Consider the following 13,219-nt stretch of genomic DNA (forward strand, 5'->3'; position numbering starts at 1 on the left):
AAAACTTACAGATAAAAAGGATAAAGGCAGTTAAGATATAGGAATAAGTTCCAGCATACTAAGTATCAATTAGCAGCTTCATAGCTCTCGGTATGAATGATAGTTCATGTCTTTTTGTTCGACTACGGGTAGTCATGACCTGTCTGTCACGGCGAAGTCCATAGCCACTGTGTGACTTGCGTGATAAGAAGCTGTTCAGGGGATTACTTTCATCAGCCAAGACACTCTGAAAAGTGCGTAAGGTGGCTTCGTCAGGTCTGGACGACAACGTCGGCAGGGAATCCGAAGAAATGCCAATCATTCTGCAGCATCGTTTTTGCACGGCTTCTAGCATGTGACTTAAGCGAATTGGCAGACCACCCCAGACCGGACTCGCATATTCCAAGATGGGCCGAATAAATGACAAGTAGATCTGTACAAGGACGTCTGAAGAGAGTCCAGCTTTCTTGGCGGCTGCAAGGTAGTAGATTCTGGGGCGGGTCTTAGTCAACATGTAGTGTACGTGAGCGTCCCATGTTAAGTCTGCTGAGACGTGAACGCCGAGAAGTTTGAAGGTTGTCACACGCTCGATGTCACGACCATCTACTGTTGGAGGTGGGGATACGGGATGATTGTCGTTTCTCCTCGCGCTAATGATCATGTCTTTTGTTTTCTTCCCATTTGCCGACAAGTTGAAAGGTACAGCCCAGTTCATAACTGCATCCAGGGCCCTCTGGGTTTGACCTGGAAGATGACCCATAAGTAATTCCGAGTTCGTAAGGTCGTCTGCGTACTTAACTGGAATCACAGAGGACGGCAAGCTGAGATCCAGTGAGTTTATGCAAATGACAAAAAGCAACGGTGACAGCAGACCTCCTTGCGGCACGCCTGCCAGAACGTCACGTGCTCCAGACAAACAGGCACCCCATTTAACCTGTTGGGTCCTTCCCTCCAGGTAGCTACGAATGGACAGCCATAAATTCCGTCTCACCCCAAAATTTGTCTCAGCAGACACAGCCTCTACCAGGCTCTCATACGGAGGTACGGGGATCGTAGGATTCGGAACAAAATCGGGAAATTGACCAGGGGAGTCAGTAAAAGGTGCTAAGGTTAGCATCCGCTCCGACCGGCCAAATCGGTAGCAAAAACTCCCCTGGCAAATTATTCTCCCTTTAAAAAAAAACAGCCGGCGTAGTCGTTCTGGTAGAGACTACTAGGGCCTACTGGCTAGTCCAGTGCCTTTAGCAGCGCCTCCTTGTTCTCTGCCACCCACGTGTTGAAGCTCTTGGCGGCGGGGTGTAGCTGGCGGGTCAGTTCCACACTACGGTCAGGGACGTAAAGTTGGAAGAACTTGAACATGTTTCCCAATGAGTCAGCACCGGGGAAATCCAGTTGGGCAAACGCCTCAGCTGTCATCTAGTAGGAAGTACATAGGACAGAGGGGAAATAATCACTAGTATTGAGTGGTGACCTTGAAAAGGCAAACAATATAGAATTTTAGATAGATCATAAAAATAGCTCCTTCTTCATCAACTTTTTATATGCATCCGTATGATCGGTATAAGCGTCCTTCAGCTTACTGTGACACCAGCTTCGACAGAGCCAGAAGTACCTTGTTCCGTTTGACATAAATAATATGCACTGCTCTCATTGAAGGACTGATAGGTACCCATGACATGTAATACTACAACAGACTTACGTCGCTGGCCTTGAACACCCTCGGTGCCAGGTGTTTGGAGAGAATTTCTGCGTATTGCTGGACGGTGAGTCTGTCTCCGCTGAAGCCCACAGTCCGGCCCAACTATTCCGCCCTGACGTTGAAGATCGCCCGGACAGCATGACCCATGTCTACTGCACTGACGTAGTCTAATGCAGCGCCCTCCATCGGGATTCCTGGGCAATCACAGATCAATTACTGGATATATACTTATGTAAAGCATTTTTGCTTGCGTACACATTGGAGTGACATCACAAACAATCGTCGTTTCAAAGTAACAGCCGATTGCTTGCACAGATCACGATTTACTGATTTGCTAGCCTCCATAGCAGGCTAATGAAAAGGCTTTTTTTCTATATTATGTGCTGTTTCCTTATAAGATCCTTATAATTATTCTATGTCAGTTCTACGTTAACGTTCAACGGTTGTACAATGTTCTTGTTAGAGTGACAATAAATGTCAATAGCAAGTATCAGGGCCTGCTTACCCAAAACATACGTCCCATCCTCCTGTTTCTGTGGCTTTGTAGCATCGATGAAGTTCTCGTAGTAGCTGGGGTATCTAACAAAAGTCACCGGCAGTTCTATGGAAGTCATGTACTCCTCTACTTGCCCCTTGCCGTCGAAGAGAGGACAGGGAAACCCCGCGATCTTCTGAACATTCTCCAGGCCGCTAAACACCACATGGAGCACCCCGGCAGCTTTGGCGGCGTCGGCTATGGACTTACCCTACGTTGGATATCAGGACAAAAATCACAATAGTGAGTTTCAGCGCAAGTTCTCTATTAATCCGTCTACAGGCATGAAGTTCATGGGGAGTTCAGGTCTGCAAAGTTCACACATGTGCAATACAACTAACTAACTGACGCCTGGACTTAGACAGGTATAGCTAATGGCAACAGGTGACAGTAGAGAAAGTTTACAGATAGACCAAGACGACAAAAAGTTTACACACTTAGTCCAATGTGTACCAATGCCTTTTACGTGAAATAATCTTTTTTTTTTGTTTCAATAGTAATTTTTTTGTATTAGTTAGAGAAAGACAGTGGTGAAAGGCAGTTCCTACCTGTTTGATTTCCCTCTCCTTGTCCATATGTTCCCAATAGTTGGTCACCACAAACACTCCGTGTGCGCCCTGTAGGGAAATAAAGTGGATGACGTGCGATAATTCCTTTATGGGCTGAATCGTATACTTTTGATATGTGTAAGTCATAGTTAAAGGTGCATATCCCTTTGCATTATACAGCTCATTTGCATAATTTATGATTAAGTCTAGCATCGTATTCTGCCAAAGGAAATTACTTTCACCTGTACAATATATGTGATTTATGACGATCATGTAGAATAGATCATGCTAGTTACAGCTCATGTGTATCATAAACGAGACAAGATAAAGCATTAAATGCACAAAGGCTCTAAATATTGAGGTATGAGCCCTCTGAACTCAAGCTTTTATGGCAGTCATTGGAACAAAACTGGATAACAGGATTCTGCTTGAAGATAATCGCTTCAAGAAAGAAAACGTTTGCAAGAATCAAATCAAAGAAGCAGATTTTGCTTCGTAACAACATGCACAATTAGAGACGGTTCCTTATATTATATTACATGCAGGGCAGGTCCCAGCGTACTTGGATCGTCCAGATCTGCGGCAACGACCTCGGCACCTTTCGCCTGCAGTGCCTTAGCTTTGTCGCTAAAGGCGTTTCTCGTCACAGCTCGGACTTTAAAATCCTGGTCTTCCAGAAGGGTGTTGGCGACAGATGATCCCTGTTTCCCTGATACAGGTGAATAAATTGTTAGCCAGCTCTTTAAAAGATATGAACTTGATGAATATGTGAGAGACGGTAACAAAGTAAGATGGTGAATACCTGCCAACCAGTACAGTGAAGACAGACTGTGAGAATAATTCAACTCCTATTGATTATTCGAGTTTCACGAGTTTCACGCCTAGCATAATATAGCACAATCAAACATGACAAAGAAACAACACTTTGTGTTACCGCTAAAAAATTAGAAAAATAAATACTCGCAAATGAAACGCAAATACGGACATGGACTACATTGGCCCTGAATTGCTGCTTTCTATGTTACAAACGGACATTTAAAGCGAGTAATGACAAACTTAACAACCAAAGCTTCAAGTGAAGGACCCGCACCTGTCACTGGCACTTTTCCCACAGTTTAATCAGCCTATGTTACATACTGCTACTTGCCAGACATATTGAAATGACGCGTTGTCCTAAAGGCTGGCGACGTCTAAAATGAACGGTGTGTTGATGCAGACGTCATCTGAAACTCAACAAAGTTACAGGCTACCTGGTGAACAACAAAACGTTGAACGACAACAAGGGTCCTTTCTGGCTCTTTTTACAGCTGTTACATATATAGATATGATATGTCATACTCACCTGTTGCTCCGAAAATGGTGATAAGTTTCGCCATATTGATGTACTTTGCTGAAGGCTGCACGCAAGCCGTGGGTTCTGGTACGCTCTTCGTACTTCGTACCCTATAACCTCTTTCTCTTTTAACGTGACCGTGGCCGTGATGGCATGTGGGCTGTTCCATTGCAAAAATGGGTGGGAGAGTCAGCAATGCAAACAAGCATGAAATTATGCAATATACTAGTACTTTACCTGTACTTTATTTATCTGTAACATGTTTTATCTTTATGATGCGTTGTCCCATGATACAAGCGTGTATAGACCTGGGCGGGAATTTTTATTTAGGTTGTCGGAATATCATCAGACTACTATATTGACGTAGTTGGTCAGTCATGATTGTGAAGCTATTTTCTCGATTTCACAAGTTTACAAGATGACTTCTCACGAAATGACAACTGCAGTGCCTTGGTCTGGCCGCTTAAAAAAATAAGGTGGTCCTGGTCGTTCGGAAGGGCGTTCTCAACAGAACCTCCCTGTGCCCCTGATACAAGTGGATATGTTTTATACTTCGTTATAGAAAACACGACAAAATCATAGTTAGAAATACTGAAATACATTTTGAGCTGGGTATAAAGATAATCCAATGGATGAAGGTGATTAAGACATATTTTGGAGCATTATTTCAGATAATTGTATTTTTGCACTACATGTGCCCAATTGTGATCACTCGATCCAGTATCAATCTGGTTGTACCTGGTCGTACTCCTCAATGAATATGTAGATTTCAAATACGAACAATTCATTTACCCATAGATGAAGCTACTGGTGTCCCCAAAAATCAACGTTGCAGCTTTCATAGTTTTCCTAATGTCAAGAATACAGCCGCACAATTTAACAGAATATGTTTATTGCCAAAGACGTTTGACAACGACAGGGTAAACATTGCAGAACATGTAACTACTTTGGCTTATAAAAATATATATAGATATATAGATATATTTTTAATCGTATATAGCCACAGTAGTCTTCCTGGCTGCATACCGATGATAACGATTTAGGCCTTGTAGGGGGTACGACGGTCAATTTCTAGTATTTTGAAACAGCCCTTGGTTTATTGCACCACTACGAGGGGGGTTCAATAAGTTCTTTGCCTCACCAAGAAATAACAAGCACAACTCAGATTTTCAGGCACAACTTCATAGTATGAAGTCTTTTATCAATATCCTCCAAATTTCAAATCATTGGAGTCATTACTTTCCAGGCATTCGTTTTTCCTAAATTAGAAGGTAAGTGGCGAGAAAAAAGTTGTGTGAATTGTGATCAGACATGTGTGGGTCTAGTTTCCCATGCCATAAATTAACAAAAGACGTTGTCAAAATGTTTGATAATGATTCTCTTCCTATTTCAAGCAAAAAGAATTGGGTTTCTAACTTCCAGCAGCGCAAATTGACCCACACACTCAGGTCAGGTCAATTGTCCACGTTTTTTTCCTTCTCCCTCACCTAACGTTACTGGGTGTCGCCTGCAAAGTAATGATCACACTAATTTGAATTTTGGTACATATTTATATAAGACTTTATACTTGACATCTATGCTTCGAAATCTGAGCTGTGCTTATTTTTTCTCGGTAAAGTCGGGGACTTATTGATAACCCCACGTACATGTATAAAGTCTTATATAAATGTGTACCAAAATTCAAATTATTGTGATCATCATGTTGCAGGCGACACCCAGTAACGTTAGGTAAGGGATAACGAAAAAAAAAGGTGGACAATTGATCTGCAACCTGAGGTGTGAGGTCAAATTGTCTGATCACACTTCACCCTTCTCTTTCTCCCCACTTACCTTCTAATTTAGAAAAAACGAATGCCTGGAAAGTAATGACTCCAATGATTTGCAATTTGGAGGATATTGATAAAAGACTTCATACTATGAAGTTGTGCCTGAAAATCTGAGTTGTGCTTGTTATTTCTTGGTGAGGCAAAGAACTTATTGAACCCCCCTCGTATGTATAAAAGGCTCTTAGAGGATGCAATATTAATATCCATCGGCACTGTGTGCAACACACTGGCTTACATACATTAGAAACTCAGAAGACAAAAGTCTCTAACATAGAGCTGCCTTCTCTTCGTGTCCCAGTATCCATCTATTAGGACCCGGGCATCCAATGACTTTGGTCAGACAAATGCATCTTTAGCCCAAAAGAGCCTGCCCATAAGACTGAGTTGGACTGTTGTTGGAATATACATAATATAAAGGCCGAGGCACAGTCATGACACAGTCATTGATCCCTGTGTGGCCCAAATATTTTCTCTTGGAGCCCTGAGAAACAGGAAGCAGTCTTTGTACGCCTGGCCACGTCCAGTAGTTCCAGCTTCCTCCACAGCCTCCACTCCGTGTCGAAGTCGTGGTTCACCAGTCATTTTAGTTCCTATGGCAACAGTCTGACCACGCCCAGTAGGTCCAGCTTCCTCCACAGCCTCCACTCCATGTCGAAGTCGTGGTTGACCACTGTGGTCATGTCGTACGACGCGTGGTCGTAGTAGTGGACGGACTGACCGTCTGCCGTGCCGAAGCCGTACAGACTGACTTGGTCACAGGTCTGCAGCGCTGTGAAGACAGCTAAGGCGCCGGTACTGGGGCGGTACACGGAGTATCTTCTCTTCTTGGACTTCAGCCAACTGGTGAAAATAATACGAGATTCGTAAACATCCCGAAACAACGTAACGTTAACCGCGCTCTACTCTGCAAACAGAGGTTACACTCCGACTGTTTTTTGTCATTTTGACGGGGCACGAGACATCAACAAGACGGTACAAAATAGAAAGCCCGATAAAAACGCATGAAAACGTCAAAAACAGCCGGGGCATAACCTCTGCTTGGAGAGTAACTACGCCCGTATATACACTGTGTGTGAAGTAAGGAGCACTGAAGAGACAAGGGAGCATATTGCTAATTTCATGGATTTCAGGAACTCTTACTCTACTTTTTTCTCTTTCAGTTTTTGTTCAAGACAAATTTCAACTTGCAGAGGAGACCCTCACCTGTTATTGATGTATCTGAGAAGGTCCGGATGTAACAGTCTGATGTTGTCACTGCCGAGGTGCAGCTTGGACAGCATTTCTACAGATCTGAGACAAAAACAGACAGACGGACAATCATATATTGATTTTTCTAACCCAAAACATACTTGCAAACTTGCACCCGTTATGATGCGACTAAAACACATCATGCTTTCTTAAAAAATGCGTTGATTTGCAACTGGTTTTTGTCTTCTTTGAGGCAAGTTAGACTTGTGACAATTTTACTTAGCAACGTAAACGTGGACGAGCTCTCACAATGATATCACTAAATATTATTCTATATTAGTAATACTTACAACCGGTCTATGCCTTGCGCGTCCACCGGAGCTCCCCATGCTAAGGTATCCACTAACTTGTAGTCTCTCCTGTTGCACATTGTTAGCATATACTTAATGCCCTGCAGATAAAAAAACAGCATTGTTCCCATCTGTAGTACATTAAGAACTTCACAATCACATTTTTATGAGAGATGACAAAAATAGTCCACGTACTACTTGATGTGACTCACCTGGTCCCTTGGCACATGGAACTGTGGTTCCTTGAAACTCGGCTGTAGCGTCCCTAACAGCGTGTTGACCGTAAAGAAATAAAAGGATGTCTTGGTGCCGACATCTGACTCGTACCCTGACGTAACAGCTCGGTTCACTCTGTGCACGTAAGGAAAAAATGATCCATAAGAAAATTCTGCATGTTTAAGAAAGATAATGATATCTAAATTCTTAATCATAGGAATGCAACTACAAACATCACGCTTGAGGGCACATCCAGAAATATGTTCTTCACCTGAAGACGAAATCGTGGCCGTCTATATCACTGCCTACACCGGAGCCCTTCAGACTCCCGCCATTTCCGACGACTGCACATCGTCTGCAACCAGACCGAGCACCGAAAAGAGTGCCGCCTTCCGATAACGGCAGAGAAGTCAACCCTTTCTCTAATTCTGTGGAAATGAAACAGAACCCCATCTTTAAAGTTTATATGGAGTTTGTATGGAGTTGTAAACCGACGCCCAAATCATGGAATACAATACTATCACAGCTCGATTGTACAGAGTGTAGAAAAGGAACGGGCAAGCACATACACCCTTGTCTGTATATGTAGCACAATGCATGATGCGATGATGTCGTAGTAACGATTACACATGTCCCTACTTACCATCTAGGGGGATGTCGTCAAATCCATACGGTAGTGGGAAACGTTTCAGTCTGTTATATTCTGGCTCTGTCAGGTCATGTGACGTCATCAGGACTGGAACATCGTCCACGAACTTGCTCGAGAACCACTCCATGTTCGGGTCGTCATGGAAACGGTGGGACGACATGCACTTCTGTACAGAGAAAAACGAAAATGCAAGATTATAAATTTAACATCAATATCTATCAAGACTTGATTTACAATTTTGTTGCCACCTTTGTTATGTATATCATTATTCGCCAAGAACAAGTTGCAACTTTTGTTATGACCTTTGTTCTAAATATTATCATTTCTCAATTTTCTCTGGCTTATGAATAAAACTGCAAAGGGAGTATCTATCTGTTTTATTTACCAATGTATGTATATTTTGTGTATATAAAAGATAAATAAAACAAATCAACCAGTCATATAATTTTTTCAAGTCATAATCGATTCCATATGGACAACTCACTCCATTTCATATGTACAAGTTACATATAATGGAAAATCAATGTTAATCTTGTTCTGATAAAATTTAGTGTTCTATACAATATCGACATAAACCATATAGCATGCGGGCAACGCACCACCATACGGACGACGGAATAGGACGCCTGAGGGCCCACAAACTACGTAACAATGTATATCTCACCAAAGGCAAATTGGACGTGTCCTTTCCGTACACATCTTCCCCTGGTATTGCCTCGACAGTTGTTGCCATTATCTTCTGCACTCTCTCGCGCCTCTGTTGGTAATATTCCTCTTTTTCTTTTTTCTTCCACTTTTTCCTCTGTTTTTCCGCGATGTCCATTGCTCTTTCGGAGCCATTCGGATACAATACAGGAGCAGGTAAAACCTCGTACTGTCCCCTGTACAACAGTGCCTGCACTTTCCCATCCGTTCCATCGGTGTTGCTGATTCTGTTGACATCATTTGAGCTCAAGTGTCTCTTCAGAGATGGGTGTCTGCAGAAATAATAAAATTTGATAAAGCAGATACAAAAATGTATTCGGAGCAGTTCAACACTTTTCTTGTTGCTGAGCACAGAAAACTTCTCCCCTTGACCTCATCATTAATCTACTATCTTCACTCTGCAGTCACAACCAGAAATAATAGATTTCAAAGTGACTAGATTTTAATCTATAGTTTTTGTGAATTTCTTGCTCCATTTATCATTGTGAATTTCTCGCTAATTCTGTGTATGCATTATCCTGCTTTCCTGTAGGACATTAGACCCTAGAAAAAATTATGACAATAAGTTTAGATCTGGGCCAAACCAGCCTCGTCACCCTGCAAATCTCCACTGACACCGGTTTTCCGCCTAACTTCTTGCTGTAAATATTTTTGTGTATTGTTACCCGTGGAAGAGTTAGTGGGTTTTAACTTAATAAACCAATAAACACACACGCGAAGCCAAACCGACAACAATGTCAAACTTACCCTGGTTTGAATGTCAGCTTTCTTGGTTGGTCGAGACCAAAGTGTCTGAGATAGACTGCTCCGGGAACGAGAAGAGAGATGAGTACGACGGGCACGAAACAGCTGAGGGACAGCAGCAGACGTCGCACGCTGCACCGCATGGTGGCGCTGCCGTCACTCTGCTCATGGCGTGACGCGCTGACGTCGGGAGACTCGTACTCAGCGGCCGTCTGAAAACAAGAAATGGATGAAGCTTGAATGACTGCTGGTTTAAGTCAACTCTTCAAAGTCTTTTTTATGAATTATGATAATAATTGATATGATGACAGTGGTACAGTAGGCTGAGTTTCTATTTAAAACATGAATCTTTATTGACACAACAAAAAGCAGAGACTTTTGTACGATCATCTACAACTACAAAACAGAAATACAACATGTGAAATATGAAGAAAGAAGACTTTGAGCTGGTTTTCTGATCAAAACATTCACGTTTCGTTTGCAAATCTTTGGACATTGACGACTCCCTCATGAATCAATCCCCAAGTTCAACAACAAAGAACGACATGAAAGGTCAAACGTGATTGTCATAGCTTCTTTCACTAACGTTGTTGATCCAACTGGCATTGCAGTGAAGTTTCATACTGGACAAGAAATATATATAGTATATCATTTTATCAATGTCTATCATGACATGTCCACACTGAAGCCAGTGAAATGTTGTTGATGTACTTTGAATGAATGGAGGAATGGAGGAATGAATGGATACCTATAGCCTATAGGTATTCATTCATTCCTCCATTCCTTCATTCAAAGTACATCGGACTGCGCTCATTTGAGCGTTCGTACGGCGACCGTCAGTGTTGTTTGAGCCTACGGAAAAATCGCCTCTCTAAAGCCTGACAAGCAAAACTAGACGAGTAACAGACTCAAGCTCGGTTGTTGACAGACCGGTACCGTGTGGTGGAAACAAATACACGCCCCCTGAAAGAACTTAGGGTAGACTATCAACATGTAGAGAAGTGTCTCTACTTCTCGTAAACAAAGCCCTTTTGTGTTCATCTGCCCCGAACCTGATGCCAATATTTGTAATACCAACAGGCCTGTAGATGGACCCGTCCGCATACTAGTAATTGTGACTCCTTGTTAAGTTATTGTCATAATTGTGAGCTAAACCTCCCTGGTGTGACTAATAGTATTGTTTACAAGAACACCAGCACCCAGTAGAGCTTGATTTTCTCGAAGTTAAACCGCTAGTGTGACATAAAGACATGTTGTCAACCATAATGTAGGCACGCCATTCAGGTGAAGTCAAGTGTCCTTCAACAAGCTGAAACAGGTTAGCGCGACCGGAGCTAAGTCATCACAACCTAAGTCAACCATGAAAATAGCCTTGTCATTACGCTTCTCATTTTTAGATGACACAAACTAAATCTAGGGGTCATCTATTGCCCTATATTATTATTAATGTGCTGATTTGCCATGCAAATAAAACATCAACTTTGCCGCGTGAGTCCCATGATCAATAATTTACGGAACAACGGAAATACGAAGATATCAACGCTTACAACATTTCTTGATATGACCATTTCTACCGCTACGCCTGTTTTCAGACTAAATGTCTATAAATACTATGCATCTGTCACACATTGACAATAAATCACATCTATCATGAGATGTGCGAAATTTCCAAGAACTGTACTGTACAATTGTGCAACTCAAGGATTACTTCAACACCCCCAGAAACGTTAAAATCAGCGTGATGAAACGCATAACAGTTAACGTTTAATACTTCCTATGTAGGAATAAACAAATCTATTTTACAGCAGAGGGAAATCCTCCATACCAAGGATGAATTATGTCTGTCATCTGTTCGTAAATGTAACCAGGCCAGCGAAACCAAGCGGATCTGTAGCCTCGGGGGGAATGTAATGAGGGTTCATGAAGAGGTCACAACTCGTAAAACATACTGTCCAAGCAGACGTGCGGTAATCCATGATGTTTTCAGGGAAAGCAGAAAGCATCAAGGGCCTTCATCAAGCAGATTTAGCTAGTATCGAGCGACGTACCCAGGCGGACATCGAGACCACTGCTTATGTTGTATCCCACGTTGTGATCCAAAAGCGCCTTTTCAACGGAGAAGCCGCAATTTGGAACTGGTCCTACGAAAATTTTGACGCGCATCCGTAATCTATAAATTGATTCCCCAAGCAATTTGCATTTGCAGCACGCTACCGCAGAACAGTAGGGCTGTGTCGTTGAGAGCTTGAGAGCCTCTTGTCTGAGAGCCCACATAAATTAGCTGGCGTTTCCTGCAGTGCCAAAACAGTCTGGACTCTGGAACACAAAGGCCGTATTTGTACGGCATTCGAAGGTCGGCATGTTTTCATCGAGCTCAGCTTGTACCACCTTAGTTTAAGCATGCGACAATGATGCAACACTGCTAGCTTCGTATATGCTATCAAGCATATAGCTATGTATATCAGGAGTCCTGTCTTGCAAACAAATTATTCTACCACTCGACGCTATTTGTATTTCTCTGAAGAAAAAAGGTAACGTTACAAGAAAAACAACTTCACGGATTAAGAAGGTTGAGCTAAGTCCTACCTTTGAAGACGGTGTGGTTACTTCTCCACAAACGTTGCTTTCAGTTGGTTCTTATCCCCAAATGCCGTTATTAGCATCGTTCCAACCTTACATATCTCGTAGATGTTAACAACAAGACTTGCGTTGTAGACTGGGTCAATGAACCCCTTTCAGACAGATGGGTAAGACCCAGCTGGACAATTTGAATTTTGACAAACACTTTCCGTGGGGGTGTGGCCTGGGTGTTGTCGTGCCAGATGATTGGGTAACCTGGCATCGGGTGAGGTGACGTAAGGTCTTGGTCCAATGCTTTTGGCGCGAAAATCGCACACCTCAGCACAGGTATCGTCTGAACCCTTCCAAGATTCGAACCTATGACCGTGACCGAACCCAAAACAAAATGTTGGTTGTTGGCGCACATCGACTCTCCAAGCAGATGTTAGTCTTATTCTACTGGCTGCCAGTGTTTCCGCAATGTCTGTATTATATGCGACCGGTTTGAGACCAGTCAATATCAGTCAACTGTACAGATCACCATTCAACCAACTACCAAACCTTGCTGAAAAACATCTTAAGTTACGGGAAGCACCAACGCTCGTAAATAACTCTCAAAGGATATGTTTCGATGAAAGTATCATAACGTTCATGCAAAGGTGAGTGAATCTCAAAGCAGACGTTCGGGCGGTTAAGTTCTCTGACGGGCCTAGCCTTCTTCGCAGACTTTCGGTGTTTATTTTTTTCGGGTGGGTGGGCGTGTGCTTTGCGATTTTTAACAAGGGCTATAAGGTTCTCTATGCCCGGGAAGGGAGATAAATCAATGGTAACAGCTATCGAAATGTGGCTACACCTTTCAACATACCATTCCTACATGTAGCAAACACG

General features: G+C 42.7%; 1 protein-coding gene and 1 pseudogene across 1 annotated transcript; both read right to left on the reverse strand.

Moving 5' to 3' along the window:
• Positions 1–992: 992 nt before the first annotated feature.
• Positions 993–4,137, reverse strand: LOC118421461 (annotated as a pseudogene).
• Positions 4,138–6,117: 1,980 nt separating this feature from the next.
• LOC118420642 (alpha-N-acetylgalactosaminide alpha-2,6-sialyltransferase 2-like) lies at positions 6,118–12,546 on the reverse strand. The gene is made up of 9 exons (XM_035827513.1): positions 12,359–12,546; positions 9,776–9,984; positions 8,988–9,300; positions 8,318–8,489; positions 7,946–8,102; positions 7,671–7,809; positions 7,459–7,559; positions 7,124–7,210; positions 6,118–6,760 (listed from the first exon to the last, which is right to left on the reverse strand). The coding sequence occupies exons 2-9, from the start codon at positions 9,913–9,915 to the stop codon at positions 6,511–6,513; spliced, it is 1,359 nt and encodes a 452-aa protein (XP_035683406.1). The 5' UTR covers positions 9,916–9,984; positions 12,359–12,546; the 3' UTR covers positions 6,118–6,510.
• Between the last annotated feature and the right edge of the window lie 673 nt (positions 12,547–13,219).

The sequence above is a fragment of the Branchiostoma floridae genome, chromosome 8, assembly GCF_000003815.2.
Source record: "Branchiostoma floridae strain S238N-H82 chromosome 8, Bfl_VNyyK, whole genome shotgun sequence".
Classification (NCBI taxonomy): Eukaryota; Metazoa; Chordata; class Leptocardii; order Amphioxiformes; family Branchiostomatidae; genus Branchiostoma; species Branchiostoma floridae.

Bases quoted from the DNA above. Each gene is read 5' to 3' on its own strand.
- LOC118420642 (XM_035827513.1), bottom strand. From the start codon at position 9,915: ATGCGGTGCAGCGTGCGACGTCTGCTGCTGTCCCTCAGCTGTTTCGTG. The intron at 8,490-8,987 runs GTGAGATATACA...TTCTCTGTACAG, and splicing joins ACACGTCCAATTTGCCTTTG to AAGTGCATGTCGTCCCACCG. The intron at 8,103-8,317 runs GTAAGTAGGGAC...TCATTTCCACAG, and splicing joins TGACGACATCCCCCTAGATG to AATTAGAGAAAGGGTTGACT.